The sequence below is a fragment of the Vespula vulgaris genome, chromosome 4, assembly GCF_905475345.1.
Source record: "Vespula vulgaris chromosome 4, iyVesVulg1.1, whole genome shotgun sequence".
Lineage (NCBI taxonomy): Eukaryota > Metazoa > Arthropoda > Insecta > Hymenoptera > Vespidae > Vespula > Vespula vulgaris.
The window spans coordinates 355,001-381,266 of record NC_066589.1 but is presented as its reverse complement, the minus strand read 5'-3'; the positions used below and the strand labels follow the sequence as shown (position 1 = coordinate 381,266).

Here is a 26,266-nt window from a genome sequence, read left to right as displayed (position 1 = left end):
AATCAAAATCGTTCGATTAAGATCACGTTTAACGAGTCGTAGTTAACGAGTTGACGTCGAGTACAATGAAAACGATAAATGGGACAAATAAGAGAAAGAGATAGATAGATAGATAGATAGATAGATAGAAATACAGAAAGATAGAGAGAGATAGAGAAGTAAAACGAAACGTGTCGCTCCAATGAATTTTCAAAATGGAAAACGGATGCGTGGAAAAGCGAGCTCGTTGTTGACGATAAATCGAGGAAAAGTTATGTGTATTCTCCTCTTCGCGTCGAACAACGCACAATGCATATCTCCGTAAACGCGTATGAAAACGCGTAATCCGGAACGAATGATTTAAAACCTCCCTCGGCTCTCCCTATTCACGTTTATGGGATTCTTACGTTTTGCAATTTCGACTTTATACCAGCTATTTTAACGTTCCGTCTAACATAGCTACTCATTCTCTCTCTCTCTCTCTCTCTCTCTCTTTCTCTCTCTCTCTCTCTATAAAACTTTAGCGGATGTTTCATAAGGCACAGGGTGAAACGTACTACGTTTGTTACGTGTATGCATCTATGTATTTATGTATATATGCGCGCATATATGTACGTATGTATCTATGTATATATGAATGTATGTATTATATGAATGTATCTATGTATGTATGTATGTATGTATGTATGTATGTATGTATCTATGTAGGTTGGTTTTCATACTCAAACGTTAAGAGCTCGGTAAATCGTTAGGCACTGTTCTACCTTTACCGCATACGTCATCGTGTCTGTGTGTCTGTGTGAGTGTATATATACGTAGTAAAATATATGTATATGTGTTGATGCACTTTTTTATATCGTTAGGCTGTACTTTTCACGCGAAAGATGAACGTCTACCTGTATCTCTCGAAAACAAAGAGGAGAAGATCCCACGACGGAAACTTTCGTTCGTGCGTCATCGGGATCGTGCGAAAAAAAATAAATTAAAAAAAATAAAAAAAAAAAAATAAAAAAAAAGAAGAAAGAAAGAAAGAAAGAAAGAAAGAGAGCAAGCGAGATCTCGCGTGAAATATTCTCCTTTTTTTAAATCTCTTTTTCTCCTCCCTTCTTCTTTCTCCCTTTTCGTTTCGTTTTATTTTGTTATACTTTGTTTTTTTTTTATTATTACTTTTAACTAGGTCATCCATCTTGTCGTAAAAAAAAAGAAATATGAAAAACGATATGAAAAAAAGAGGCTCGAGTATTTTGCAACTACGTTATTTTATCTTATCTTCGTATCTTCGAAAATCTGTAACCATTTTATCGATAATCATTTTATTATAATTTCGATCTCTAAAGTGATGGAAATTCTTTAACTATTTTATATAAAGTTGATTATACGTACTTCCAAACATGAAACCATTTCATACGAAGGATGGAAAGTCAGAGGTATTATTATCCAATTTCTGATCATCGTGTAAATTACGATCGTTCGACGTCCATACGTATATATGTACGTATGTATGTATGATACTGCACAAATCAATGTGTAATGGTCTTAACGGTCATAAACTGCAGCTCCCTAAACTCGTGCACCTGCGTGTGCACAGAGAGTTGCCTTGCTCGTGTGGGAATATCAGTCTGTCTGTTTCCGTCTCATATAGATGGTCTCCCTCGTGTATCTACATCTATACAGTGAGCAGAGACAGCAAAAGCTAACCGATAATTCTATACCTTCGAGTCTAGGCTAAGTTTGCACGTTTGATCGGGATGTCAAAGGACAAAGTTTGTATGTAATGTAAACGATAAATTAAATATCAAGATATCCTAGTTCTCAATTTTCTTTGAATAAACGAAAATTTCTCTGTATCTGAGTATCTGTCTCTGTATTTGACTGTATCTATTTTTATGTGTATGTGTGTTTCATGAGATATGCAAAATACGTATATACACAAGAGAAGGATATATATATATATATGTACATATTTGTATATATACACACACACACACACATATACATATCTGTATATATATATACATATGCATATGTGAAGTGAGAGAGATAGAGAGAGAGAGAGAGAGAGAAATGACAAGATTTGGAAGGACGAAAGGAATGCAAGTACAATTTGTAGGAAGGACGAAATCGCAAGCGGACGATAATATATCGCGTCGGCGGCCATGGCAGACGTTGGATTTTAGCTTTATACGTGTCTCTCGTTAAATGTTTCATTACGTGGTAAAAGCACGTGGAACGCTTTCTCTCCTGCTTTTCATGAAAAGCTCGTTGCTTGAGCTTTCTCTCTCTCTCGTGTCTCTCTTTCTCTTGTGATTATCTCGTGCACGCTTGCCCTTCTCCGTTGGCGTTATAACGCACGTTCTAGAATTTGGTTGTATGTTGTACAACGGTAGCGGTCCGCGTTTGAATAGATTCGTATGACTATGTATATTCGTAGAACTTGTTCTCATATGTGTACGCGAAAATGCGGAAGGCGAAAAGACGTTTCTACTTAATTTTACTATCTACGTAACTCTCACACTCCGACACAATCTCCTGGCCCGTTTATAGTTTCCTTTTGAAAATACGCTACGCGTTTTATTGCTCATACTTATACCTACTTACCTACCTACCTATCTACCTACCTACGTACCTATCTATCTACATACAATCTACCTACCGAGTAACCTTTCGAATGAGGACAAAGTTCTTGGGAATATTTTTCTAAGGGATAACTTTTTAATATCCAACGACGTTTAAACTCTCGGGTCTTTCGTTGATATTAAAAATATTGATTAAATAAAACAACAATGAAGTAAAACGTTTTGTGTTCTATGAACTTTTCTCAAGTGCTATCAAATTTTACAGATACAGATGCAAATTATTAATATTATTAATGAATTATTTATTCATTATATAGATAGATAGATATGTATTCATTTTTATTTTGTTTTATCTTAACTCGTATTTATATTTCTTTCTATAAATACATTCGTAAATCATAATTCTACGATATCAAATTTTTTGTGAATGTAATACCGATATTTGATGTATATATATATATATACATGGTGTACGTAAGTTATTTTGATGTGTATTCGGAATCGAATAGAAACGACGAAGTGGTCTATCCATTTTGTCAATGACTGTATTAGGTATCTAAACAGTTCTGGTATCTCGTCGTCGTTAATAGATAGAGTAGTCAATACCGATCGAAGTGTTATACGTATAGTGATACTATCGTGAATTTACTTACATTTGATGTCTAAATTGAGAGGATTGCTCTCACCGTCGCCTTCTTGATTACTACCGATGCAGGTATAGATGCCGGCTCTGCTACGTGTCACGCTCTGAAGCACCAGGCTCTGATTACTTATTATCGTGCCAGTTGCCGTGTTGTGGTACAGTGGATTGCCCTATGAATACAAAGTCTCGAATTACAAACTTTGCCACCCTTCTACGTGGACGCGATAATTACGTCGCCGAAGCGACACGAAATTGTTCGCGTTGCTCTCTATCCGTACCGCGCGTTTAATTATACCGCGAGGAAGATTCTCCCGCGAATTCTAGTCAAGAGATAATAATAATAATGATAATAATAATAATAATAATAAAAACAATAGCAACAACAACGACAACAACAACAACGGTAATAGGAATAATACGTATGAACAATCATTTCTTTTATGTATTCGAACGAACGAGTATTGTTTTTCTTTAACGGTACAGTAAATAACAAATACGATATGTTTATATATGTATGCGTTTATCGATCATTATTACGACTAAATAACTGTTAATTAATATCTCGAAGAAATCCTTTTATTAATCCGTTTTGTAAATAACGATAACCGTTTCCGAGCCTCTAAAATGATCGGTATTATCGAGTTTAACGTTGAAACGTTTTAGCTCATACAATTTTATCCGTTCGTTGTCATTTATTTTCCCAAGCGGTTTATTGACACTCGCAAATGAAATGTTAACAACCGAGGCTCGTTTATTAAGCCGAGTAAATTGCCGTTTGTATTTTAAAGGAAAATTTTTCATCCTGTCTTTACTCTTTCTCTACGATGAAAATTTATTACTTCGTCGTAAGTCTTTAGTGGCATGTATGTAGTAGATAGATATACTACATATATAGGTGATATATATATATATATATATCTCCAGTTAGGGTAAACTTACGTTATGCCGCCAGGAAACCTTGTAAACCCAAGGATTCGACTTGATGTTGCATTCGAAGTAAACGTCGATTCCTTCTCGGATTGCGCTCGAGTTCAGATTGCTCCCCAATTCTAGGGTAACCACGGGCTCGTCTGAAAGTGCAATTAATATTAAAGTTTGTGCTAGGAGGTGTAACAACGAATAACGCGTGCCCACGGAAAATCGGAATTGGAACCAGAGGATTTCGTATTTATGTACTTTCAGATCGTATTTATGTACTTACGAATTAGTAGTAGCTGTGCTATCACATTTTCTCTATTAATCGTAATTTAATGCAAATAGGAATATTCAGCTAATTTTTATACGACGGTATATTCGTAAGAAAAAAATTTTACATAAAAAATTTTTCGCAAAGATTTCGTATTTATGTATTTTCAGATCAAATTTATGTACTTGTTTCAAATTTTCTATATCGTAATTGCACGCGAATAAGATGATCGTGCAAATTTTTATAAGATAATATATTTGTAAGAAAATATATCGCATATATAATTCTTCCTGAGGATTTCGTATTTATGTACCTTCAGAGTATATTTATGTAGTTACGTTATAAAATATATTTCCAAACGTTCTCTATTGTTCGTAATTGTATGCAAATACGATGATCGAGCTAATTTTTATATGATAATATATTCGTAAATAAATATATCGCATATATAATTCTTCCTAAGGATTTCATATTTATGTAACTTCAGAGTATATTTATGTAGTTACGAATTAATAAAATATACTTCCAAATGTTCTCTATTGTTCGTAATTGTATGCAAATACGAAGATCGAGCTAATTTTTATATGATAATATATCCGTAAATAAATATATCACATATATAATTTTTCATGAGGATTTCGTATTTATGTATTTTCAAGATCGATAATTTTAGATATATTTTCACTCTTCAATTTTCTATATTGATTCTAGACATATACTAATTTGGAGATTAATCTGATTTTTAATAATATATATGTAAGAAAAAATATCACATAAAATTTTGTAGGAAGATTTCGTATTTATGTACTTTCATACCTCATAACTTTTCAACCAATGTTTTTCAATTTTTTAGATTGATCCTCAATATACAAAAATATGAAGATCAATCTAACTTTTAATAATATATTCGTAAGAAAAAATATCATATATAATTTATCAAGAGTATTTCGTATTTATGCACTTTCAGGATTCGCAAGTTTACGACTTTGCTTTTCAATTTACTAAATTGACCCTAAATATATGCAAATACGAAGATCAATCTAGCTTATAATAATATATTCGTAAGAAAAAATATCATAGAAAAATTTTTCATGAATAATTCGTATTTATGTACTTTAAGGATTTACGAAAAGTTAACAGCTTTGTATCCAGATTTTCAAAATCGATCCTAAATTAATATTAATACAAAAACCTACAGAAACTTTTAATTTATATGAAAAAATATCGCAGTAGTGAAATTTTGAAGAAACTTTTAATTCGTTAAATTTTTGACAAAAACAACTAGTTCCCGGTTTTGCTATCATCGTTGCTTCTTTGATGGCGAAACGCACTCAGGTGAGAATACGACGGAAACGAACGCATGCGTATCGAAAAATACATGCTCCGAGATTCGGTATTAAAAGGAGTTTCAACGTTCGGCCATTTTCGTTGGCGTTAGCGAATAAATAAACGATAAATAAGCGGATTACCTTTGTTTGCGTGGAGACTATTCACGGCTTAACGAGAATATACCGATTCTGAATTCACCGGGACGAGTAAAATAATTTGACTCGGGCGTGAAAAATGATTTTCTTGCGAATCTTTGCGATTTTTCTGTTCTCTCTCTCTCTCTCTCTTTTTTCTTTTTCTTTTTTCTTGTTTCACATTCACACATAGATACATTTCATGTAAGGATATACTGGTAGAATGTAGTTAGAATTGATTGTCCAAATGGTCTTCGATTTGAGCACGTAAACGAACGAACGAACGAACAACGATATTATTAATAGGCATCGTTCCGCATCGTTCTACGAAGATCAATGCCCGTTATTTCGCGAATCCAATATAAAAGTTCCCCGTTGATGGTAGAGTTTACGCCGGAAATCGGTGCGGTTTCGCGGAAATTAATGGTATAACCCGATCTACGAGCAAAGATTCTCTCTCTCTCTCTCTTTCCCTTCTTTCTCTCTCATCGGTTCTTCTATATCCCTCTATTTCCGTCCTTTCAGAACTGACAATTTCTTTTCATCTCCCTTTCTCTTGTTAACCTTGATCATATTTTTTTTCCATTTTCTTTTCTTTATCACTGCCGTCGAGATTCTACAGAGAGACTTGTTTACAGGTGCATCATCTTGGATCCTTTTTGCTGTTCCTTTTTGTTACTTTGCTTTCCTTCTTTTTATTTCTTTTTTATTGTTACCAACATTAGCGGATAATGTTGGTAAAGAAAGACATGGAAGAAGAAGAAGAAGAAGAAGAAGAAAGAAAATCCTATAATGGAATGACGGAAAGGAAACAAAAAAGGAAGAAGAAAAAGAACAAGATAGTGCAGTCTATTGTTCGACTAGAAAATCGTGCAACTCGGTGAAGCAAGGGACCCAGCAAATAATTCAATAACACAAGACGTAATTCTAATTTAATAGGCATTTAAAATACGTTCGAAGCTACGAAAGAGTTAACGATTTCGAAACGAGGCACCGTCGTTCGATATACAATATAATTTATCTTAAATTCGATAGGTAAGATACGCTTGGAGGATTTCGATATCTCGATGGGTGCGAAATCGTGCATGAAATTGTCCCTTCGCGAAGCAACTTTACGAGATATCCGATAACCATCTACGTCTTAAATTTATATACGTACATACGTTCTCTCTTTTTTCTTTCCTTTTTTCTTTTTCTTCTTTTTTTACTTTACATGACACACGACTACCATAAATGCCGCGGTATCTGCGTTTTCGTACCAATGTCTCCTACTCTTTCTTTTCTTTTCTTTTTTTTTCTTCTTCACGACTTTTCTGCATTCACGACGTTCCAAGAGATTCTCTCAACGATCTTTATCAAGAGACACCGACATACCGTCTTTCAAATTAACTCATGCCGATCTCTCTTACTTATCCGCTAGAGTATTCGCGAGACGCCGTATCGAAAGGTTTAATTAGCGTTTCAACGTAAACGTCTCGTTCCTTTCTTTCTTGTCTCTCTGTCCTTCTTCTTCTTCTTCTTTTTCTTCTTTTTCTTTTTTTTTCTCCCCAATCACGGACGCACATCGTCCGAGATCGTTATCCCGCTCGTAGCTCGTCGAAAGTAAAAGATCATCCCGATCTCCAACGTTCCTTACGTTACATCCGAGATTTAATCTGACGCCCGTCGATTTCATGAACGAGTGAACGAAGAACGCGTGTAATATCGAGAAACGCTTACGATATATGTCGAGCTTCCATCCGTCTTCCATTTCTGAATCCGTGATATCCGGTACGCTGGCCTTGCAGGAGAGAAATTTTCCGGCGTCTTCGATGCTTGGCACGAACGTTAGCATGCTCGTCGTCGTATTGCCGTCGGGACTCACCTGTAGAAGGATATATTTCATAGTGAAACCGTTTGTCGGGGGATTTCCTCGCGTTTCTCCGATAGAATCTTTGAAAGAAAGAAAGAAAGAAAGAAAGAAAGAAAGAAGGAAGAAAAAGAAGAAGAAGAAGAAGAAGAAGAAAAGAGCTTTTATATTTAATAGAACTTCATTTTATTCCCTGACAAGGTTTCACCGATCGATCGAAAAGTATCTTTATCGTGAACGTCGCTCACGTATCAGGATTTTGATCAAAGGGGGATCTCATCGTGTTCGAAAACTTGTCAGCCCTTCAAAGATTTACGGTGTAGATAGGTATTTAATTATACGAAGAACGATCGACCGTAAGATAAAAGAAAAATTTTCTTCGATTTTATATATATATATATATATATATCTAAAATTCTTATAAATCTTTCGAATTAAAAGATCGTATTCGATCGCTTACCGTTTGTCTCGTATTCCTAAGCGCTATGCTCCCCTTGGACCAGGTGATTTTCGGCATTGGCCTGGCCCCGACAACCTCGCATCCTATCTCGTACGTGGTACCGGCACTAAATGGACGGTTTTCTCCTTGCATACGAACCCACAGTGGCTTCACTGAAACACGTGTGTCCTGAGCATGAGGTTACCACGGAAGAACGTTTCGTTCTAAATTATGCAAGGACGTATATATTTCTACGAGCCAAGATACTCAAGGCAAGTAACGCTCATTAACGTTACCGCTTGCGATACAATTAATTTACCGACTTGATTCGTTGCATTAATTCCTTCTGAAAGTGTCGTCCACTGTTATCTGCCCTTTTAGCATCGTGTACTCGTGTTATACACGTCGTCGGACAGATATTGTACATAAATTGCATCAATTTAATGAGCATGAGAAGGAGAAAAAAGAGGAAAGTATGTAGAAAAAAAAGAAAAAAAGAAAAGAAAAGAAAAGAAAAAAAAAGAAAGAAAGAAAAGAAAAGAAAAGAAAAAAAAAAGAAAGAAAAAAAGAAAAAGCACGCGTTGATATAAAACAGCGGAATCAAAGGAAAGAAGAAAAAAGAAAAAAGAAAAAAGAAAAAAGAAGAGAGAGAGAGAGAAAGAAAATGCAAAGGAAAGAAGAAAGAAAGTAAAAAACAAATAGACAAACGAAGAAAGAAGTAACTCACGATTCATGTTGAGAGTAACCGAGCTGGATATCGGTGCGACCATGTTGTTGTTCGATGCTTGACAAGTCAAAATCGTATGCAAATGTTTACGACTGAGTTTTTCCAGTCTTAGAACGTTCCGTACTCTCTTGGTGCCTACGCTCTCGTAAGTGTCGTCCAAAAGGGCGTTCTCCTGCCACCACGTTACTCGTGGCGGTGGTCGACCTGGAAAATCGCGATAGCTGACAAAGTCGTATAAAACACGACTATTACTCCGGTAGCAAAGGGAACGTGAATGCGTTCGCCCTTGCGGTTTTCCTACCGTCCATTGTCCTTTCCAACGTACACGCCCTTTTAATACCTCTCCTCTCCCACTTTTGTGGACGATATCAAAGATTCTCCCTTTCTCTTTCTCTTTACGCTTCACGATACGTTTCACTCATCAAATTCCTTTCGCGCATGTTAACGTTTCCCGAATCAAAGGGACATTCGATATCGTCGAAAGAAAAATCACTACAACGTTCAAGAGAAACGGAAACGCAAAGGATTCTTCGTCAAAGAAATAATAAACGATCAGCCGGATAATTCTCCAGACTCTTTTACGAAAGACGATTAAGTCGCAATCTTCTCGACGTTTTCTTCTATTCTCTCTTTAACTCTCCGTTCTCTCTCTCTCTCTTTTTTTCTTATTCTTTTTTTTCGAATTCTTCTGATCCGGTTGTCGAGAGATGCGCGCTGAAGAAAAGTTAATAATCTTCTTAAGCAGATGATACTAGCTTCTTGCTAATCACGGAAATGCTATAAGGTCTGAGAAACGCTCGAAACGATGATACGATAAATTCTACTCATCCCTCCTCTCTTTACTACCCTTCCACTCCGCCTTGCTTCGCCCCACCGTTCAAAGTTTCCCATTAAATACGCGAACACGCTTTTTTTTTTTCCTTTCGTATTATTCATATTTAATATTCGATTTCTCGTTTTTAGTTTCTTCAGTTAACGTTATCCTTAATATTTCTTCATCGATATTTAACATTTATATTTCTCTCGATCGATTTATGCGAAGAATATGTCGAAATGATTGATGATACTAAATGAAAAGTGAAACGTCAAACTCGATAACTTATGACGTCATATTAACAAAAGATATTATAGAGGATAAAACACCTATTAAAAAATTTATGATTTATTTCGTTAAATTAATAACCTGCGATCTATCTTTTTTAGTTCGCGTTTTTCACCTTCTTTTTTTTTCCTCTCCATCTTTTTCCCTCTTTTTCTTTTTTTTTTGCTTTTTTAATCGAACTCGATCAAATCGAATAATAAAATTGTAAATGAACGTGTAACGTGTTTAAAAGGACGACGGGCTGCCGTTTTAGTTATGTAAATAGCACGAATATCTATAGGCAAGTAAATTGATAAATAAAAATGTAAGAGAACTTACCACCGGCGGCGACACAGGTAATATTGAGAGATGCTCCTTCACTGTACGGGCCAAGAATGTAATGGGGAATATGAGATCCTCCATCTTCATCCAATATGCTAAGTTGTTCCGGTGGTACTGCAATTATTTTCACAATAAGAACACCTTTGTTCTTTCTCTCACTCACTCTCTCTCTCTCTCTCTCTCTTTTGTCTTTTTTCTCTCTCTATTTTATTCTCTCTCGGTCTTTTTCTTTCTTTCTTTTTCTGTCACGTCGAAAAGTAAACGATGAGGAACTCGAGGTGAATCAAGCGATGAATTGCTTCCTCTTTCTCTCTTTTTTTTTTATTATTATTTTTTTTTTTTCATTATTCCTTCCGTTCTTTTTTTTTCTTTTCTGTTAAGTCTTATTGCGGAATCATCTCTACAATTTGTGACTATGAGAGAAATAGAAATAAAGAGAGAGGCAGAGAGAGAGAGAGAGAGAGAGAGAGAGAAAAAGCTAGTTTTACTTCCATCTAACCTTTTGCCATCACACGGTGGATGACATTCTCTCTCTTTCTCTCTCTCTCTCTCTTTCTTTTTAGCTTCTCTATCTCTTTCTCGGCTTTCTCCTTACCCTTTTCTCATGACACGGGAGTTTCAGAAAGAAAGAGGGATCAAGTTTTAAAACGGACTTACGTTCCTCGTTCTCCTCGTCGTTGTCGCGTGCGCGTGAATTAATGGACGTCGAGCAAAAGTTTCAAGAGAAAGAAAGAAGGAAGGAAGGAAGGAAGGAAGGAAGGAAGGAAATAAAGGAAGAAATAAAGAAAGAAAGAAAGTAAGAAAAGAAAGAACAAAAAAAAAGAAAGAGAAAAAAAGTAAAGTAAGTAAGTAAGTAAGAAGAAAGGGAACAAGTTCGTTCGACCTTACGCGGACTTGTTAGCTCGTTCAGATTTATGAACAAGGTGGTTCGTCGGCCCCTTTTCAATCGATGACGTTCTTAGATAGATTCGATTTTCCGATGATTGCATGAAAGTTTAATTAAAAATCAACGTTAAATCGAGAAGAAATATCTATAGGGACATTTACTTGACATTTACGAACTTTCGACAAACGTTTAGATCCATATCGGTTTTGAGAAAGAGAGGAAGAGAGAGAGAGAGAGAGAGAAAGAAAAAAAGAGAGAGATAGACAGACAGATGGATAGACAGATAGACAGATAGACAGGTAGACAGACAGAAAAAGAGAAAGAGATAGAGAGAAAGAGAGAAGGAGAAAACAAACATATCGAATGGTTTCTCTTCTTTCAATGCATCGTAGAGCGAACAAAGTCTCGAAAGTGAACAAGGTATACGGACAACAAGTTTCTCGACAACTCGATTTGACCACTAAGCGTTTGTTTCTTCTCTCTCTCTCTCTCTCTCTCTCTCTGTCTGTTTGTCTGTTCGCCTATCTAGATACTCACTGATAACCGTAAAATTGACTTTGCTGTTCCTCGTAGGTGACTGTTTGAAATCGACCCGGCATCTGTACACGGCCGCGTCGCTCTCGCGAACGTTCTCGAGCGTGAGTTTAGCTGGTACCTCGGAATGACGGAAGGAGGCACGTCCTTCGAGACTTCGATCCTGCCAATGTTTTCCTTGTTCCAATGTACTTCTTCCTCTCGTGTCGAAACTGCAATTAAATCACGCAAAATGAATTTTTACGTAAATCTTCTTCTATATAAATATGTATATGTATGTACACAAATTTTTTATGTATATATGTATGTATGTATGTGGATGTATATGTATGTATATATATATATTTATATACGCATAAGACTATATGTAAATTATTTGCGATATGTGTGTATATGTATGTATACGTATACATTTATTGAGAGATAAAACACAAACTCATTACGAAGCTACCAACAAATGTAAAACTGTTACATTACTATCGACGATCAAGAGTGGAAGAAAACGACTCGAGAAACACGCTACCGAGAAACGAACCGAACTTTTTAACGGAACGATCGTTAATTGGCTCCAGTATATCGCGAGACACGAGTGTCTCCGAAGGATTTAAAGCTATAGTTCGTACAACGCGTATCCTAATATCTCTGACCTATACGCTGCTAACCGACAATAATAATAGTAATAACGATAATAATAAATTCGGATAATAGAGGATATACGTGTAGTATCCACATATGTATCTTGTATATACATATATATACATATACATATATACATATAGGTATATACATACATATATACGTACGTACATATATAGATGTACCAAAAAGGTGCTGAAAAAGAGAACGAGCTGGCGTATTATAAATAACATGGTAGGAACCACGGGAGGCAGGCGCCAGCGAGCGAAAATATAAGAGTCGGATTTATGGCAAGTAACGGGTATGTATTTGGTAAAAACTATGGCGTTTCTAGCCGCAGGTTGGCTTGTACTCTCTATTTCGGTGGTCAACTTTCAAACGACTATAAGTTTTCTATAGGAGAAGAAAACCCTACGGGAGCTTTGTTTTAGTTACGTGTTCAAAGTGCGCGAAGAGTAAGCAAGTAAGTATGTACTTACGTACATATCTGCTTTTTTTTTTCTAACTGTCGACGTTTTTGCGTGGTTACTCGGAGAACATCGTAAAATATCGTAATAAAAGTTTCATTGTTACAGTATCGCAATTAAAAGAAACTCGTCCTCCTCCTCGTTGCTGTCTTCGTAACGATCGACACCTTTTAACAATTTCCTTTCTTCGGATCTTTATCCTCGTTTATTCGACGAGATAATTAATTAACGTTCTATACTACTCGAATCGCCTTTTAATCGTTTCGTGAAATTCTTCTTTTTCCTTTTCTTTTTTATCTTTTTCTATCCATCGATTTTTCCAAAAAGAAAAATTGTGCAATGGCGAAAAGGACAAAGGATAAGTGTGACCATTGGAGATATACAGGAATATTAACATAACCGTCACGTGTGTGCATTATTAAATTCTGATAATCTTGTTACAGGAACTTTCAATTAATACCGCACTGCCACAATTTTGTATCCTGATGTTCTATGTCGATCAAAGGATTATTTTCGTTCGATCCCGTAGGTACACAGATTAATCTCTTTATACTTAGAAAGTTGGAATAACTTGAAATTTGAACCATGTAAAAGTTAAATCGTTTCCATCGTACATGGATACACATGCAACTATTACATTTAGATATGCATATATACACACACAAGTATATATACATAGATGTATAGATATATAGATAACACGTTTATATATATATACATATGGTGTATTGAAATTTTACATCGAGGAAGCATATACATCGTTTATTCAAAAATTTCCGAGACTAGATTAATAAAAAATAAAGAAACATTAAAATGGCGATTTTAATGGTTCAGATGTTCTACATAGTCTTCTCCTATTTGAGTACAATGTACCGAATGTTCATACATGGTGAAATTATCAGAAAAGTCCTTGAGATATTGTTCAACTCGCGTGTCACAGTAGCTTGAATGTCGATAATGTCGTCAAAGCGTTGATCCTTCAAGTGAATTTTTATTTTGGGGAATAAAATAAAGTCACTTGCGATCAAATCGGATGAATATGGAGAATGGTTGAAAACGTACTTCTTATTTTTTCGCTAAAAATCATTTCAACTGCAGTCGTGTGAGCGAATGCATTGTCGTTTATCAAGAAGAAATTCGTTAAAGAACATCCTAAAGAAGGATTTTTCTGATAGTTTCACATGGTTGTATGAACGTTTTATGCATTGTACTCAAGTGGAGAACACCTGAACCATCGAAACATTTTTCTATTTTTTATTAATCCAGTCTCGGAACTTTGTAAACAGACGGTATATCGATAGAAGGAAGAAACATATCTAACCTAAGTGGAAAATAATCATGAACGTTTTGAGATTCAATCGTAATTAACGAATACTATCGAATATCTGGGATCGACGTTGAACCAAGCGGGATCGTTAAGGTCAGTTTCCAGTCTGCTACGGTTGGAATTGGAACGAACGCGCCGATTGACTTCGCTTCGGATCGCTTTGGTGCGTGCTCGAGTGCGCGAATGCTGCAGCCTTGAGAGATTCCGTAGATAATGGCGTCCGTTTCACGGTGGTACCCGCCGTTACACGCTCGGTCAGTGGTTCGGACACGAACGATTGGACTGATTAACGATCCGCGTCAAAGAACAAAGATCGCCGAATCGCTTCGGCCGTTCATCAACGTCGAAGCAACAACGACTTTTCCGACTTTTCCGATCGATTTCCAAGGAAGAGTCTCGACTCGATGATCATTTCCAGCAGTAGATCTAGCTCTGTTATTTATATCTAGTATATCTCGACTACTTTTAAAGTATTTCATTGTTTCGTCTACGAGGACAAGTAGAAACGGTGGATAAACTCGTCAAATTCGTTTGGAGTATCAGAAATGCTGAGATGTAAAATGGAAAATGGAATTCCCTGTTTCATTCGTCATGCCTGCCTACGTCTTATAGGAACCGAGCTTATTGGATCGAACTCGGATTCCTCCGTTTCTTTTTCCACGGCAATGTCCTTTTACTATTCTCCCTCTTTCTCTCACTTTCTTTCTTTTTCCCTATCATCGTGGTATTGGAGAGAAGGAAGGATGGGTTGAGAGCTGATTTAGCTTGCGCAAAGCTTCATTCCTTCTTTCCCTATCTCCCTCTCTCTCTCTCTCTCTCTCTCTCTCTCTCTTCTTCCTTCCTTCCTTCTTTCTTTTCTTGCTTACTTACTACCTAGAGTGGAATAAGAAATGCCAAGGTGGAATTTACCTGTATATAGGTGTGTCTGACTCCTCCTTGTACCAAATAACTAGATGTAGCTTATCCCCGGAGACCGGTGGTTCCACGTCGCATGGCAACTTAGCATTTCCACCTGCCACTGCTTCTACATCCGTCATTGTCACTGTAATGACAAAGTTGAAATATCTTTTGAGTTAATCGTTAAGAGACGATCAAGTTAACACGTCTATATATATATATATATATATATATATATATATATATATACATACAGATATATAGATATATAGAGATATATATATGTGTGTGTGTGTGATAACATGTATATATACATGACGTATTGAAATTTTACATTGGGGAAGCAAATTCAAAAAGCATTTATTCCCGAAATGCTTTCGTCATCCATGACGAATCTTCATTTGTGAACATGAATAATATCGGAAACAATTCTCTAGCGCGTTTTCGTTGTACCAGAAAGAGAGAAAGAGAGAGAGAGAGAGAATTACGATTATCCGTATATACCCTTTAGTCTCGCAGTTTCGTTTCGAAATTCTGTACAAACGTGTTATTCTTTCAGAAAGACACGTACATACATATCTCTGTTGTCAATATTATTGTTTAAAAACGAAATTACAATATCATCGGTGATTAAACGTATTCAAAATAATTCCCTATATTCCGTTGTTTGTGTGTTTGCTTGCTTGCTTGCTTGCTTGCTTGCTTCTCTCTCTTTTTTTTCCTTTTTTATTTCACGAAAAAGTATCGATTATTTGTTCGATCATAATAATACTTGTGTTCTTGTTTCGTATCGTGTATTGCAAGATATATATATATATATATATATATATATATATATATATATATAGAGAGAGAGAGAGAGAGAGAAGAGCCGTATTTCTCTCAATTAGTTTGGATAATGGAACTTTCTATATATGTATGTACGTACGTATATACGTATATATATATGTATGTACGTACGTATGTATATATATGTACGTAGGTAGGTATTATATATCTTTTCTATGGGTTGCGTTGATTCGTTCGCTTTCATCGATTTTCATCCGATTTCAACATTTTTCTTATTCTTGCACGCGATTGAGTTCGTTGAACGTAAAATACGTATACCAAGATATCGAACGAGTCTAAAAGCTTGAATTTTAGAGTTAATTATATTCTACAGATTTGATACTACATATATTACTATATATTCGACTAATATAGTAAAAAAAAAAAAAAGAGAGAGAAAGAAAGAGAGAGATAGTTGCAGAACGATCATTCTGACAACAAAAGTGAAAAGTAAAATGAAAAAAGAAAAAAAAAAAAACACTGAAAGAGAAGGAAAAAGCGCATGATGTTGGTCGAATTAATAAAATCGATGTTCTTTATATCCACATGCAAGGAAAACTTTCATAGAGGTAACGTAACGATCACATAACTTTTTTTCTTTTCTTTTTTTTTTTTTTCATTAGGAAAATTTTCCCAGGCGATACGTTACTCGCGAAAAACGGAGTTACATTTGAATACACGATTGCTAAACTTTTTTACTTCGGGTTCGTTCGGTGACCGATACTGGACTCAGTATTTCTTTTTTTGTTCCTATTCTGTTCCGTTCGTTTGTTCTGGATATTCTCTCTCTCTCTCTCTTTTTCTCTCTCTCTCTTTCTCTTCATCTTTCCCTTTTCGACTTGACTACGTTTCGTGTATTCATCTCTTTCTTTCTCTCTCTCTCTCTCTCTCTCTCTCTCTCTCTCTCTCTTTCATTCTTGATACCTTCGACGAGAAAAATTTCAACGATTTTATGGAGTTCCATTAAAAGCGAACATTTTTATCTTGATAAATCGATAAGGCTTCAGAGATTCTAACACGAATATTCGAAAGAAATCATCCTGAAGCTAAGAAGAAATTTCCATTATTTTCTTTTTTTTTTTCTTTTCTATTTTCGTTCTTCTTCCCGTTCGTTTTATAAAGCGATTACGAACAGTAAAAAAATTAGGAAAAGAAAAAAGAAAAAGGAAAAAGGAAAAAAAAACAAGCCTCTCTCAACCACCATCGAGATATTACTCGTAATTACGTTCTCGTATCGAGTGGACTCGATCGAGAACCGACGACATTTCTCGCACTCGATCTTTTCAACAACCACCAGAATGCTTCCTTAGCTGGCCATAGAACGTCGTATTAACCCCTACAAAATGTTAGGAACTTTTGATTTCGTGGGAGAGATTATGTGAGTCACGCGAATTTATTTGCACGCTAACCACGAGCTTTTCGTGTTTCCGTAGGCTTGTAAAAGACGATTAGAAAAATCGTAACGGTTTGCTTGCATGGTAAAGCGAATAAATTTGCTATTTCTCTCTTTCTCTCTCTTTCTCTTTCCTTCGTTCTCATTTTATGTCGATGAAAGATAAAAGCGCGTTGGTTATGAAAAACTCGTATAAGATTATTCGTAGCAGCGGTAGTAGTTACCTATCCGCAAAAATAAAAAAAGAGTAATAAATAGATAGACAGATAGATAGATAGATAGATAGATAGATAGATAGATAGAGAAAGAAATACTAAAGTATCCAATAAAATTCACTTAGCATATCCGGAATGATAGGAAAAGCAAACGGAAGTGGTTGTTTGCGGTGGTAAAAGCCATCGAATATTATTACTCGTTAGCTTGCCGAGCCAAAGATCGAAGTAAATCCAACTTTTCGAGGTTGGAATGAAATGGGGAACGAAGATGAAGGAATTCGATGATGCCGTGCTTAAATTTTCATGCTTGTCATTTTAATGAGACTCGACGACGTACGTCAAAATGTCGGCTTCTTTTCTGACGTGGGAAACATTAAAATGTAGTCACGGAAGAATTTTTGTTTGCTCTGGACAAAGTAATAGTAGAAAAGGAAGAAGAAGCAGAAGAAGCAGAAGAAGAAGAAGAAGAAGAAGAAGAAGAAGAAGGAGGAGAAGAAAAAGATTCATTCCGTTTGTAGGATAAATTATGACGTAGTCTTTACAAGTCGACGCTGGTTGATCCTAGTCTATGACCTTTTATTTAGAGTCAAAGAGAAAGAAAGAAATCTTTATCGTCTGGGTTGGGATAAAACCATCTTTAAGCAGATTTCCAACCGGCATCGTCCTTCTTCTTCTTCTTTTTCTTTTTTTCCTTCTCTTTCTACTTCTATTCGTTCTCCTCCTTCTCCTCTTCCACCTTCTTCTCATCATCATCACTTCGTTCGTTTATTCAGCCGACGTGAATGGCAGAAAGCTCGGTAACATGAATACGGTTATTAAAATTACGCATTCATATGAATCAAATTAAGGGCGAGGACGAGGACGAAGATGAGGACGAGGACGTGGACGTGGACGACCACGACGACGACGATGACGACAACGACGACGACGACGACGACGACGATGACGACGAGGACGGTGAGGACGCTGGCGAGGTGGACGACATTGTCGGTTATTTATTTTTTCCACGGAATGTGAATACGAGAGTTTATATAAATCTTCAGATTCAGTTCATAACTCGTTGTGAGTAACGTCTTTCTTTCTGTACTTGGTCATATAACTACGTCGAGTATTACGTCCATCCTCCTTTCGTGAGTAAGAATTATTCTTTTGACAGAAAATTTTCTGTTAATCAAGTTGAATCTTGCTAGCCGGTACGTTGGTGAACGAATAGTGAGTATAAAAGTAAGAGAGAGAGAGAGAGAGAGAGAGAGAGAGAGAGAGAGAGAAAGAGAGATTAAGAGAGAGAGAGAGAGAGAGAGAGAGAGAGAGAGGGGATGAACGACGAAGGTGGAGACAGAGTAAGAGAGAGAGAGAGAGAGAGAGAGAACATAGCGAGGGTAACGGTGGCCTCGCGATAACCGAGATTAATTCAACGTCACCTGCGAGAACGTATATCTCGTTTATACAGCCGGCGTAAATAGGAGGACACTCGAATAACGTCCAATTAAGGCTCGATCTACTATGAATCACCGAGTAAACTATTAATTAAAGAGGTTATACGAAGAATACTGTTATATCGCCTTTCGTTCACCGAAGGCAGAATCTACCTTCTAATCTTCTTCGATTTCGATCCGACTTTTCTGTACCACTCGGATCTTTCGAGAGCAGAAACGAAGTGAGTGACTAAGAGGGATAGAGGTAGAAAGAGAGATAGATAAATAGAGAGAGAGAGAGAGAGAGAGAGAGAAGATGTGAATTTTGGCTACGTCCAACGCATCCATTTCGTTCTATATCTCGATCTCCAATGAGAATACACAGACCGTCTATCTTTGAGTCGAACAAGAGTAATTACGACTCCCGAGTCAACACGCGAAATATCTCACTCTCTCTTCTTCCTTCTCTCTCTCTCTCTCTCTCTCTCTTACTCTCATTCATTCGGTTATGTGTAACTTTCAACTCCTACGTTGCACCTCAAAGAAATATTAACCCTCTGCGATTCTCTTACTCTCTCTCTCTCTCTCTTTATTGCTCGCACAAGCTCATTCTATGCACGCGTACGTAAATATGTCCAAATCGCGAACGTAGAAACGTTTGCGCACATTTTTGTGTGCCCGAATATAAATATGCTTTTCGCAGTTCATCGTTTCTTACCCTAAAGAAACATACGCTGAAATTACTCTTGGATCCGCTGAGTTTATCAGATAATATGAATTCCTGAAAGTAGAAAGGAAAAGGAAAGAAAAAAGGAAAGGGAAAAGAGAATAGAAAAGAAAAGAAAAAAGAAACGGTTCCTCTTTTCATTCCCTTTCTTTCTAGGCTATTATGATTCCTTCTTCGGACTCGTAATTTCATCGGTTCATCGGACGAGTTAAAACTAATTTTCAAAGCTACGAATGAAAAGAATGAAGAGGAAATGATTGTCAGAGTTTTCCGATTTAAAAATATAATATTAAAAGATGAAAATATAACAGAAAGAAAGAGAGAGAGAGAGAGAGAGAGAGAGAGAGAGAGAGAGAGAGAGAGAGGAGGGTTGCAAATATTCTGGAGCATCGCATTAATTACTCGAATGTTAGGTATATACTAGTACTTATGTACTTACATATGTATGTGTTGTAATGTGTGAAGTTTCGTATGTATAACAGAAAGAGAGAGAGAGACAGAGAGAGAGAAAGAGAGCCTGAGGTTATCAAGTTCGCCGTCAGTGTCGATAAGGCAAACAGTCTTTGTTTTATCTCGTTTCACGTTTCATTTACTGTCCTGGAAAGATTCTCTACATTTCTCTGGACTTACTATTATCTCAGCGATCATTAGTCCCGTATTCGTCGCCTCGACATAAACTTTGCACCGATGAATTAAATGAATGAATTATTATCATCTAGAAAGTACTTTCCCCTTAGAATTCGGGAAGCATGAATTTTATTCGCTTTGAATTGGGATAATTCGTGCCATTAATACATAGGTAACCATGGGTATACGTATAACTTCACTGGAGTCATTGTGATAATACGTCAGTTTCTTTCCTCGCCGTCGAGTACGAAATATGATGGATGGCACTTCGGAAAACTCCTTTATTTTTTTCTCTTCTTCTTCTTCTTTTTTTTTCTCTTTTCTTCTCCCTCCTTTAGCTACCTAAAATTTCTATTATAAATCAAAATTCTTCAAAAAGTTATATGCATAAACCATCGAACGTAGCTACTACCACCCGTTCTATTCTTATTATCCCTTCATCCTTTTTTTACCTTCATCCTTTAGACCTTCCATTTGGTCTTTCACTTTTTAGCTGCATTCCACAACAACACCGTATCCTTGTCGACGATGGGAAGCCAGGACTATGTAATAATAATCCCATAGCAAGTTCGAGCGTCGGGTGCGTCGATTCTCGTGCGAGCGGTTATCGAGGTAAAGCCGTTCGAAACGAAAGACAAGTGACACGCCGGTGATATATTATCCTCGTAAAAGCAACGGGCGAGCTTCCCTCGTTGCTGTTGCTGTTGCTGTTGCTGTTGCTGCTGCTGCTACCACCACTACCACCACTACTTCCACCACCATCGAGTGGAGCACTCTACCGTAATCTCCGAATGTCTCCGATGCCACTAACGACATCACCGCCATCAGGATAAATAGCAGGATGCCTGTATCATCCCTTCTGGCATAGTCTCTCATTCTCTCTCTCTCTCTCTCTCTCTCTCTTTCTCTCATACACACATGGGTATATACGTACTCCTTCCTTCTCTCTCTCTCTCTCTCCTTCTCTTACACATGGGTATATACGTATTCCTTCCTTTTCCTTCTTCATCTCTCTCGCTCTTATACACGTACGTATATACTCTCACTCTCTCTCTCTCTCTCTCTCTCTCTCTTCCTCTTTCTCATTCATTCTCTCTCTTCTCATGCTTGAAATTCGCTTTTGGACCATTTACTCAGACTATTATCGTTCGTCGTTAATTACGACGTAGCGTACATTCGTATGTAACTGCATTGCGATTAATCAAGTTAAACGCATGATCTTATTCTTAAATACGACTCTCGCTTTATATATATAATACGACATATTCTACGATTACTACGTTCTCTCTCGTTCTATTACGAAATGATTATTTCTACACGTACCATATGTATTTATTGTTAACAAAATTTATTTGACGAGCCATATCTTTAAAGCAAATGGAACTTGGCGTGAAAACGAGCGAGAGAGATGTGACGTTAACCCATTGCCATACTCCCTCTTCCTCTCTTACGTCGAAGAAATTCTCAAACGTCTCGCATGCACAATAATCCTGTTTCCTTCTTCTTTTCCTTTTCTTCCTCATTTTCCTTCCATCCTTACTTCCTTCCTTCCACCCTTCTTTCCAGCTCAACGAACATCATAGCGGCTCGGCGTCGGATAAAAATCTCTTGGTTCGCCTTTTTCAAAAGCATCCTTTTCTCGTTTCTTATCTCTCTCTCTCTCTCCCCCCTCTCTCTCTCTCTCTCTTTCGATCTTGAAGATACAAAAAACTATCTGCGTGATCTATATATGTGTGTGTGTGTATATATGTTTGTATACATACATATGTGTGTGTGTTTATATATATATATATATTATGTTCCTTAACATTAGGTTAATTATTTACCAAAAGGTATGCATCTTCTACATATGTACATAATAACGTACCTATTTACGTACGCATACGTCGTACTTATATCTATAGGTATGCTACTGACCATAAACGAGGACATACACGACCCAAGTTAACTATGTAAATGGTACATGTACTTGGAACGGAGAAGTGACCGGAACTCTAGAGACATACAGAGATAGACAGAGAGAGAGAGAGAGAGAGAGAGAGAGAGAGAGAGAGAGAGAGAAAGAGAGAGACGCAATATTAAATATTCTACGTTAATGTTCAACATGATTACTTTCTTCGATTTTCTACGGATTTATAGACTTCTGTAATACTTGTTAAGCATGCATCTAAACAAATCTCAATACCGAAGTATACCGTATATCGAATAAAATGTTCTATTCAATCTTTGAATGATCGAGCTTCCTTTAAGTACATCGTTTCCGCTCGACAAAATATCAAGAAGGTAGTTTGAAAATATGAAAGATCACATTGAGATATTATTAGAAAGAAAAAGATGGCACAACGATATACGAGACATTTTTCTATAATAGAAGCGATATTTTTCAGCTATAATATTTTTTCGAAGTTGCGTTGAGAACGATAAGAATGAGAAAAGGAAAATAAAAAAGAAATAGGAAAACGAAAATTGTAGTTTGAATCTATCGGTAGGTGAAACCACGACCACACAAGCGAGAAATCAGGAGTAACGGTATAAGAGCAACACCTGGTGGTGGCTAGGTCCGATGAATGACGCGAATTAATGGCATATGGCACGAACGTGTCGCGTAGAGAAATTTTTTAGAATCACGCGTAGAGTAAGGCCACTACTGAGTATTTTCTTCTCTCTCTCTCTCTCTCTCTCTCTTTCTCTTTCTCTTTCTCTTCTTTCTTCCTTTCTTCTCGCGTTCAATCTTTTTTTATTTCTTTTTTCTTTTATTTTTGTATTTCAGCGTAACGCAGACGCACCATATGCGCCGCCCTTGGACAGAAATATGAACGGATATGCATAATAGGAAAGAAAGAGAAAGAAAGAGAGAGAGAAAAAAGATGGTGCCTCTCGTGCACTTCGAAACAATCGAACGTGAATGACAATGAGACTACTTTGTCCATACGTCACTGCGGGGGTGCACGTATCTCGCGTATACGACGTCTATATCTCTATACGTGTATGTGTATGCATTCCTATGTATGTATCTATCCATGCATGCATGCATGTATCTATATATATATATGTATGTATATACGTATGTATATATATATGTATACGGCTATATACGTGTATGTAACTACGTGCACGTATGTTTTTCCCGTGCGAAGAGCGTCAACGTGAGCACATACGTACGTACTACATACGTACGTACCTACGTACGTGAGTTGCGTTACGTCGAAAAGGGGTGCTTCCTCTGTCGTAGCTTCTCTATTCCGAGCAACGAAATGCGCCGGCGCCCCTCTTCCTCCCTTACACCCCCAACCCCTTTGGTCTTCTCTACGTCGCAGGGAAAGTCGAGCTTATTCTACGTGGATTCGGATTCATCGCGTGCAACCCACCGGAAAATACGAATTATTGCTTCGACTGAGTGGAGTTGCAGGCCGAGAGGATTTTGTGATTGGTAATTTTTAATTACTTGTCGCTTCCATCCCTTCTCTTTCTCTTCCCCCCCCTCTCTCTCTCTCTCTTTCTCTCTTTTTCTTTTTTCTTGTTTCGTTCGTTTAAAAAGAGATATGTGCAAAAATAAAAGTTCGTTTCGACGAGTTAATTGTTTGTTTCTCCATTTGGATTAATCGTATTGCAAGAGGAGTAATCGTTAGAAGCAATTTAGGATTTTATTATTTTCCTCTCTCTCTCTTTTTTTTTCTTTTTTTTTCCTTTTTTTTTGAATTATACAGGAATGGGAAATAATCTTATGGATGTGTTTAACGTCTACTCGAATCGATTTACGTATGTACGTTTCGTTTGTAGGTACGTGGAAGTCTAGTAGTCGCAATCCAGGAAATTGCTTGGAAAGGTTGAAAGTTATGTACATATGTGTGTGTATATATATATATATATATATATATATATATATATATATATAAGATATATATATATGTATGTATATTTATATAAAAAAATATATATATGTACGTATGTTAAAAAAAATATTTAAAAAAAAATGACTTTCGACCTACTTCGCCATGCAAGTACGAGCGGGACTAATTTACAACACAGAGGCTAATTCAACGAGATGGAGAGCAAGGAATTCGAGAAACTAAAAACGGGGAAATTGAGTTATGAGATTTTTTTTCAACTGCACATTCTCCGATTTTTCTTTTTCCTTTTTTACGTTCCCCTCTCTTTCTCTCTTTTTTTATTTTTCTTTTTTGTTCTCCCTCTCTCTTTCTCTCTCTCTCTCTCTCTCTCTCTCTCTCTTTCTCTTTCTCTTTCTTTCTTTCATTCAAAGCAACTTTGTATGAGTATGATGCAAAAGTATTGTAAACGTTGATTTAACTAAGAGATAAAGAGAAAAACCGAAGAATCCTGTCGAAAGCGAGTAGAAAACAAAATATTCACGACAAAACATATTTCAAAAGCAGTTTTTAATAGTAACGTGGATGAATAGCAAGCGAATTCAAAATCCAATAGGATTTCAAACGATCCTTTTTACGTAGCTAGACGTAGGAAGGAAAAAAAAAATATAAAAAAGTTATATGTAGAATTTATCAAAAGTTCGTTGTAATAAGTATATAACGATGAACGAATGTACTTGGAGAAAGGGAAAAAGTAATTATTTCTCTCAGCTCGATTTCTATAAAAGAGAGAAAGAGAGAGAGAGAGAGAGAGGGAGAGAAAGAGAAAGAGAAAGAGAAAGAGAAAGATAAAGAGAGAGATGGTTATTTCGAGGACAGTTCTCTTTCTCTGTCTCTGTCTCTCTGTCTCTCTCTTTCTACCTAAAGTGCAACGAATCTCCGAGTGCAATTCGGTCGTGTTGCTGTAGCTTGGTCCGCCATGTTGTACCGAGTATATCGACTAAATCTCTCACCCTCTCTATCTACGTATCTATCTATCCAGGTATAGCTATATCTATGAGGTCTGTACTTCTCTTACTTGTGTGAGTACTGTCCTTCCTATTCCTCTCTCTCTCTCTCTGTCTCTATCTATCTATCTATCTATCTATCTATCTATTTCTTTCTTTCTCTGTCCTTAATCTCTAACAACGATACGGAAGACGATTAGAACTTTTAAAGATCATCAGATCTTTGATTAACCAAACGTTACTTTATTTCTCTCGAATTAATTTGAGAACTAAAGATGACCGTAAATGCGTTACAAAATCGGTACGAGAACACGACTACCATGTGTAACACACACAATAGCTATTCTCTCGGTGCATTTCCTGGTGCGAAGCTACCTTAAAGCCGCGCATATGCGTTATAGCTTCCGTAAGTACGAATTCATTTCGTACTCCCCTATGTTTCACAAACTTTACTTTACTATACCACCCTTCCTTTTCCTTCCTTCCTTCCTTCCTTCCTTCCTTCCTTCCTTCCTTCCACCCTTCGTGATACTCTGCGACACGTAAAGGTACCTACTCTCCCTTCTTCTCTCTCTCTCTCTCTCTTCCTCTTTCACGCAATCTCTTTCCTCTTTCTCCTTTTCAAAGCGTATCACGCACTATACTTCATACGTGCTTGGATACACATCAACATATAATACATACAAATACGTGTATGCATATACCTAGAAAGGTTGCGAAACCCGTGCTTAGGTATTACAATAATCAACACGCAAATCCTTCGAAGGTAAGTACATACGGATCTACAAAGGACTGAGCACGAACAGAGAGGAGCCGGGATTCTGTCACGCTCAGGATACGGATACAAGGACCTCTACCCACTTCTCAAATCATTTCTCCCTTTATATCCGCACGAACAATTCGTTAACGATGCTACGATAAGGTTTTCAATGAAATTCAGGAGTTCATTAATCCATTTAAGTACGGACGTATATGTATATGCTTTTCAACATTTAACCGTCAAAGAATATTTATGTTTATTTTGTTTTCTTACAATTATTATATTTATTTGAACGTAATACGTATCTCTGTATTTTATTTAATATTTTATCGTTTGTTTCTTAGACGTGCTGAGATATATCCTTCTTAGTTTTAGTTTAGAGTTAGTTTGGAAAGTTAGTTTTGTAGCATTATCAAAATGTTTTATGTTTCAAAG

The 26,266-nt window shown here is 36.6% G+C and overlaps 1 protein-coding gene across 3 annotated transcripts in view; it reads right to left on the bottom strand.

Moving 5' to 3' along the window:
* The window catches only part of LOC127063043 (hemicentin-2-like), a 262,331-nt gene that overhangs the window by 10,422 nt on the left and 225,643 nt on the right, over positions 1-26,266 (bottom strand). For all 3 annotated transcript variants that reach the window (XM_050992258.1, XM_050992259.1, XM_050992260.1), the window contains exons 3-10: positions 15,045-15,177; positions 11,709-11,917; positions 10,283-10,399; positions 8,863-9,066; positions 8,157-8,308; positions 7,567-7,711; positions 4,138-4,268; positions 3,209-3,368 (exon numbers count right to left, since the gene is read on the bottom strand). In XM_050992258.1, the coding sequence (XP_050848215.1) occupies positions 3,209-3,368; positions 4,138-4,268; positions 7,567-7,711; positions 8,157-8,308; positions 8,863-9,066; positions 10,283-10,399; positions 11,709-11,917; positions 15,045-15,177 (1,251 nt within the window). The remainder of the gene's footprint in view (positions 1-3,208; positions 3,369-4,137; positions 4,269-7,566; positions 7,712-8,156; positions 8,309-8,862; positions 9,067-10,282; positions 10,400-11,708; positions 11,918-15,044; positions 15,178-26,266) is intronic.